Raw genomic sequence first — 7,483 nt, forward strand, 5'->3', positions numbered from 1 at the left:
ATTGATGGGATTTGTGTTTGGAAAGGGGATTGGGGGGCTTGCATTAGGAGGTGGGATTTGGGAGGGGGTTGGGGTGATTTTATGCTAGAAGAGGGGATTGGGGGGTTGTGCTAGGGGACGTGATTGAGGTTGAATTTGTGCTAGGAAAAGGAGATGGGGAAATGTGTGAGAAGGGGGGGTTTGGGGGAATTTGTGCTAGGAGAGGGAATTGAAAGGGACTTTTTGCTTAAAGAAAGGGAATGGGGGAATTTGTGTTAGGAGGGGGGATTGAGGGGGTGAAATTGTGCTAGGATGAGGGGATTGGGGAAAGTTTGTGCTAGGATGGGGGGATTGGGGAAAGTTTGTGCTAGGATGGGGGAATTGGGGAGAGTTTGTGCTAGGAGTGGGGATTGGGGGAATTTGTGTTAGGAGAGGGGGAATTTGTGTTCGGGTGGGGAACTGGGGGAAAATTGATACTAGGATGGGGGATTGGGGAGTGGTAGGAGGGAGGGTTGGGGGATTCTGCTGGAAGAAGGTATTGGGGGAAAGTTGTGCTGGGAGAGGGGATTGAGGGGGAATTTATGCTAGGAGAGGGGGTTAGGGGGGATTTTTGTTAGGAGAGGGGATTTGTGTTAGAAGGTGGTATTGGAAGGAATTTGTGTTAGGAGAGGGAGATTGGGGGATTTGTGTTAGGAGGGGGGATAATGCTAAGAAGGAGGATTGGAATAGGATTGTGCAAGGAGATGGTATTGGTAGGACATTGTGCTGAGAGAGGTTATTGGGGAATTTGTGTTAGAGGGGATTGGGGGGTTTGAGTTAGGAGGTGGTATTTGGGGGGTTTGTGATAGGAGGGGTATTGGGAGGGAATTTGTGTTAGGAGAGGGGAATTGGTGGAGATTTGTGTTAGGAGGGAGAATTGGGGGGAAATTGATACTATGAGGGGGGGTTTGGAGGTGAATTTGTGCTAGGAGAGGGTACTGGGGTGAATTTGTGCTGGGAAAGGGGATTGAGGGGGAATTTGTGCAAGGAGGAGGGATTTTGGGGGATTTGTGTTAGGAGGGGGGATTTATGTTAGGAGGGGGGCATTTGGGGGGGTTGTGTTAGGAGAGGGGGATTGGGAGGAATTTGTGTTAGGAGGGGGATTGGGAGGGAAATTGTGCTAGGAGGGGAGATTGGAGGGAGTTTGTGCTAGGAGAGGGTACTGGGGAGGGGGATTTGTGTTAGGAGGGGGAATGGGGGAATTTGTGTTAGGATGGGGAACTGGGGGGAAATTGATACTAGGATGGGGGATTTGGGAATGAATTTGTGCTAGGAGATGAAACTGGGGGATTGTGCTGGCAGAAGGTATTGGGGGAAATTTGTGCTGGGAGAGGGAATTGAGGGGGAATTTATGCTAGGAGAGGGGGTTAGAGGGAATTTGTGTTAGATGGTGATATTGGGGGGGAATTTGCGTTAGGAGAGGGAGATTGGGGGATTTGTGTTAGGAGGGGGGATAGTGCTAGGAGGGAGGATTGGGGGGGATTTGTGCTGGGAGAGGGTATTGGGGGAATTTCTATTGGGAGAGGGTATTGGGGAAATTTGTGCTGGGAGAGGGTATTGGGGGAATTTGTGCTGGGAGAGGGTACTGGTACACTGACAGATGTTGATGATGATTACTGGTACACTGTGACAGACAACTCGACCACACAGAGGCGTGTGCCTCCAGGTTCTGACTGGATGCAAGGTAAGTCAAGTCAGAATGACGCTTGTCCCGCCTGGCTGTTTATGTACAGTGGCTGGATGGGAAACTGTTAAATTAATGAATCTTTTTAACTTTTTTTTAATATATATTTAGGTCATGTATTACATTATAATGTATATGTATATTAAATGTATATTTGTATTATATTTACAGTATACAATATTTATTATATTTTCTTTTCCTCTCCCACAATGCACTGATGGACATCACATTGCTAGCTGTGAGACAACACAATACAATTCATTTCCTCAGAAGCTCTGACCCCGATGTTCATTGTGTTTGTATTGTTCTTCCTGCAGACAGTGAAAATTGCATGAAATGTCCTGATGAAGAATGGCCAAATGAGAAGAAGGACCGCTGTGTTCCAAGAGTGGTGGAATTTCTCTCCTACACTGATGACACCATTGTTGCAGTATTTTCAGCCGTCTCCATCCTCTGTTGTCTTCTGACTGGTTTAATATTGGGGATATTTATACATTACCGGGACACCCCCATTGTTAAAGCGAACAACCGGAACCTGAGCTATCTTCTCCTGGTCTCCATCATGCTGAGCTTCCTCTGTGTCTTCTTGTTCCTTGGCCATCCAGTAGATGTAACCTGCATGCTGCGTGTCACCTCTTTTGGTGTCATCTTCTCAGTTGCCGTCTCTTCTCTACTTGCCAAAAGTATCATGGTGTGTATTGCTTTTAAAGCCACCAAACCTGGGAGTCTCTGGAGGAAATGGATGGGAACCAAACTGCCCAATTGTATCATCTGTGTCTTCTCATTGGTCCAAGTCATAATCTGTGTCACTTGGTTGTCTATTTCTCCCCCCTTCCAGGATCAGGACATTCACTCTTATCAGGGGAAGATCATCATTCAGTGTAATGAGGGTTCAGTTATCGGCTTCTACTCTGTCCTGGGATATATGGGGCTTCTGGCAGCTGTGAGCTTCATTATCGCTTTCATGGTGAGGACATTACCGGACAGTTTTAATGAGGCCAAGTACATCACCTTCAGCATGCTGGTGTTCTGCAGTGTCTGGATTGCCATGATCCCGGCCTATCTGAGCACCAGAGGGAAATACATGGTGGCTGTGGAGGTCTTTGCTATAATGGCCTCAAGTTCTGGACTTCTTGGCTGTATATTCTTCCCAAAATGTTACATAATTCTGTTCAGACCTGACCTGAATACAAAGACAGTTATCCACTAATATGTGAGGAGCAACACTGGGTTTACCTGTCGTTATTGCATCATCTATGTTATTGTTAATGTTAGTATTTTGCTAGTGTAGTGAGAATGAACGGTTAAATTAAAATATTTAATACTTACATCTCTGATGGGCGGTGAGTCTAATTTGTTCTCTGGACAACACTGGTATCAGACAGTTTGGGTTTGTTGAAATCCTTGTCCCCAGCTGGGTGTAGTGGTTCCTCCCACAAGACATTACATCACTACAGAACAATGTAGTCAGTGTGGAGACACCACTGTCACCAGAGTGGGGGGAAGTATCCAAAACATCTTAAAGTGTCAGATACCAGAGACACTCATCACTCTTCAAGAGAGGGAAGATTTCACTCACCACCTTCCAGAAAGATAATTATGAAACATATTCTTTTATAAGCTGATTGTAATGTCATTTTCATAGTGTCAGGGTCACTGTAATTACATTGGATGTAGATGTATTGGCTATATTAATAAATACTGTTTATTTGGTGTGTTCTAAAATAATTTTAAGCACTTGCTCTCCAGAGGATTAACCCACCTTCCTGACCACGCCTTTTTTTGCTATTTAGCGCTGCACAATTTCAACTGGTAATTGCGCGGTCATGCAATGCTATACCCAAACAAAATTTATGTTCTTTCTTCCACACAAATAGAGCTTTTTTTAGGTGGTATTTGATCACCTGTGTGCTTTTATTTTTGCGCTATAATCAAAGATCAGAAGTTTAGAAGAAAAAAACAATATTTTTTTTACTTTCCGCTATAAAAATATATAGTAAACTCAAAGTTAGTCATAAATTTAGGCCAAAATGCATTCTTCTACATGTTTTTGGTAAAACAAAATCCCAATACGTGTATATTGATTGGTTTGTGTGAAAGTTATACCGTCTACAAACTATGGTATAGATTCTGCAATTTACGCCATTTTTTGCTATACAGTGCTGTGCTGGTTTAACTGACAATTGCGCAGTGATGTTAAATTTTTTGTCCTTTTTTCACACACATAGAACTTTATTTTGGTGATATTTGATCACCTCTGTTGTTTTTTCTTTTTGCGCTGTAAACAAAGACCGAAAACTTTGAAAATTTCTGTATAAAAAACATCCAAAAACCTAAAATTTCATCATAAATTTAGGCCAAAATGGATTCTGCTACATGTCTTTGGTAAAAAAAAAAATCCCAAGAACTGCATATTAATTGGTTTGTGTGAAAGTTATAGCATCTACAAACTATGGTATAGATAATGGAATTTACACAGCTTTTACTTTCTGACTGCCTATCATATTTCTTGAGGTGTTACAATACCAGAATAGTATAAACACCTCCAAATTACCCTTTTTCAGAAAGTAGACACCCTAAGCTGTTTGCTGAGAGGCATGTTGAGTCCATTGAAGATTTAATTTTTTACCACCGGTTTTTGTCACTTAAATGATATATTGCTCACACAAGCCATGGGTATATGTGGGATTACACCCCAAAATGTATTCTGCTACTTCTACTGAGTATGGGGATACTACATGTTGGAGCTTAGCCACATACAGGAGCCTGAAATCCAATGACCACTTTGAATCTCATCCAACAGCGCTTCACACACTTATGTATATTCTGAGAGCAAGACCCCCCCTGTTGCTGTCAGAAAAAACAGTGGTGGAGCTGAATGACATTACTGCAAAGAAAACAGCAATGGTTAACAATAAAACAGTAACAATGTGACAGTAGAACAGTAACTCCACAACAACAAAAACATTTTTTTTGGTTTTTAACATTTTAAAAAACAAATTTGTACTTGTACTTTTTATTTTTTAAGTTTTTTTTTACTATACTCTTTTTTTTTTTAACTTAAACTTAACCAGATTGCATGGTCTCTCAAAATGCGATAGCCAGTTTCCTGACTACCTAACCTCTTTCGAGACCCTGTGCAAATATGTGCCCTGAACTGTGCTGTGTTGTACCCTATACTAATACTCCTCTAGTGTGTGGTAGCAATGGATGCAGTCCTTGAGGCAGAGACCAGGTTGGCCAGGACAGGAGTGACACAAAAAGCAGGTATCACACCTAATTCCATGTCTGCTACAGACACAGCATCTTTTTTGGGGTGTCCTTTGGGTTGGGGTACCATGAATGGCATTGAGAAAATGCCTCTAACTGCTAACTGCATCTGGGTTGGGGGTTTGGGCTGTAGCACCTTCTGGATACAAAAGGGCCATGATGATCTCTTCCTGAAATTTTAGGAAGGATCCACTTCATTCAGTTGCTTTGTAAAGCACAAATGCATTATATATAGCCAATTGAATTAAATAAACAGACACATTTTTGTACCAGTGTCTGGCTTTTTTGGGAAACTAAGTACAGCTTCATCATCTGGTCATTGAAGTCCACCCCTCCCATGTTAATGTTATAGTCATGGACACAGAGGGGCTTCTCAACAACACCAGCTGCCGTGGTAATTTGGACGGTCGTATCTGCGTGAATGAAACACAGGAAGAAAACATCCTGTTTGTCCTTACACTTCACTGTGAGCAATTGCTCATTTCTCAAGCAGACTTTTTCCCCCTTTCTAAGACGGGTATTTACCAGCCATTGGGGGAAGCCCCGACGATTAGGTCGCACGGTGCCACATGCGCTAATTCCAAGATGTACAAATGTCTAAATAGTGGCACACTTGAATAAAAATTGTCTACGTATAAGTGGTACTCCATATGAAAAAAGGGTGACACCAAGTCCCAAACTATCTTGCTACTGTTCCTCATGTAGTCTGGGCATCCGGGGGGCTCCACGTGTCTATCTTTTCCCTCGTAAATCTGAATCTTATATGTATAGCCTGTTGCCCTCTCAAAGGTCTTATACTGTACATCTTGACCCCATATCTGGCACGCTTGCTGGGTAGAAACTGTTTGAATGCAAGGTGGCCAGAAAAATGAATGAGGGACTCATCAACGCAGATGTTTTGCTGGGGAGTATACACATCTGCAAAGTTGCAAAGGGGTTGTCCCCTTTCCCCACTCCTGTTCATCCTATCCCTGGAGCCCCTTTTACGGAAGCTACGCTCTAACCCCGATATCAAAGGGATTAGGGTTTCGGACAAGGAATACAAGCTTGCGGCCTACGCGGACGATATCCTTCTTTTCCTTGCCGAGCCTCATACCACTTTGCCGAATTTACTAAAAGACTTTGCCCTCTTCCGATTCTTGTCTAATTTTAAGATTAACTTCTCCAAGTCTTTCGCTCTCAACATCACCATGTCTTCGGTAGTAGTTTCGGAATGTGAATCGCTTTTCCCGTTTCAATGGGAAAAGGATTCCCTTTCTTACTTAGGTGTACAGCTCACCCGCAACGTAGACGATTTATATGCGAAAATTTTTTTACCCGCCCTCCGTTCTTTCCAAGAGGATCTTAATAAATGGCATTGTCCGTGCTTCTCATGGTTTGGAAGGGCAGCGATAATTAAAATGAATATTCTTCCCCGCCTCCTCTATCTTTTTCAAACTCTGCCAATCCTCATACCTCTTGCCTTCTTTAAATCCTGCAAAACACTGTGTTCCCTATTCTTATGGAATCATAAGCGTCCGCGCATCGCATACTCTCAATTGATTCTTCCTAAACTTAACGGTGGCATTGGGCTTCCTGACCTTCACCGTTACTACTCGGCGTGCCACCTCTCTCATGTGGTGGATTGGCACGTACACTCGGCTTCTAAAGACTGGGTACAATTAGAGCATGCCTTTTCACCTTCACCCCTGACATCGATCCCATGGCTTCCTTCAAAGCACACACCTCAAGTCCTTCTCACTCACCCCCTGGTGGGCCCTACCTTGAAAACCTTTCACATGTCTTGGAAATCAGCATCTATTTCTGAGTCACAAAATCCTCTAACATCCATCCGACTCAACCCTGACTTCCCTCCCGGCATGAATAAAAATTTTCTAGCTGAACACTGGATGCATGGTCAGGTCTTAGCTAAACACTTTCTCCATGACGGCAAGGTGAAATCACTTCACGAACTGCGAGATAGCCTGAGTACTCGCAATTTTCCCTTCTGGGCTTACTTGCAGATAAGGCATTTTTTGCTCTCGCATAAACCCTTCCATAATTGGACCCGCCCTCTTACCCCCTTTGAATCCATATGCTCGAAAGGTGAACCACGTAAGCATTTGATCTCAGAGATCTACCCCCTTCTCGTTCAGAGTAGGGCCTATAGCTCTCTACCTTCTTGTTAGGCTTGGAACAGAGACTTGGAGGATAATCTATCGGATTCAGATTGGGCGCTTATATTCAGATTTTCTCATAAAGGCTTTCTTAATGTCTCGACGCAGGAAAATGGCTACAAATTGGTGACGAGATGGTATCACACTCCTTTGAGAATTTCTCTTTTTAACCACGCCTATCCTAATATCTGTTGGAGATGTGGGACGGCAGATGGATCATTTCTTCACATCTGGTGGTCCTGCCCGAGCATTCAACCATTCTGGCAGGAGGTTCACAGGATTGTAGTATCAGTGACGACCGTACCTGTAGCCCTGTCCCCAGCACAATTTCTTCTCCACTATCCCTCCCTTCTGG

The 7,483-nt window shown here is 43.4% G+C and overlaps 1 protein-coding gene across 1 annotated transcript; it reads left to right on the top strand.

Annotated features, from left to right (window-relative positions):
* The first annotated feature begins 2,033 nt into the window (after positions 1-2,033).
* LOC149445843 (vomeronasal type-2 receptor 26-like) lies at positions 2,034-2,912 on the top strand. The gene has a single exon (XM_089653322.1). It carries the CDS (start codon positions 2,034-2,036, stop codon positions 2,910-2,912), a length of 879 nt encoding a protein of 292 aa, XP_089509448.1.
* The last annotated feature ends 4,571 nt before the right edge of the window (positions 2,913-7,483 follow it).

The sequence above is a fragment of the Staurois parvus genome, unplaced genomic scaffold, assembly GCF_062004578.1.
Source record: "Staurois parvus isolate SC_StPar_1 unplaced genomic scaffold, SC_StPar_1.0 ptg000706l, whole genome shotgun sequence".
In the NCBI taxonomy this organism is placed as follows: domain Eukaryota; kingdom Metazoa; phylum Chordata; class Amphibia; order Anura; family Ranidae; genus Staurois; species Staurois parvus.

Excerpts from the sequence above, each read along its gene's own strand:
- LOC149445843 (XM_089653322.1), top strand. The coding sequence starts at position 2,034 with ATGAAATGTCCTGATGAAGAATGGCCAAATGAGAAGAAGGACCGCTGT.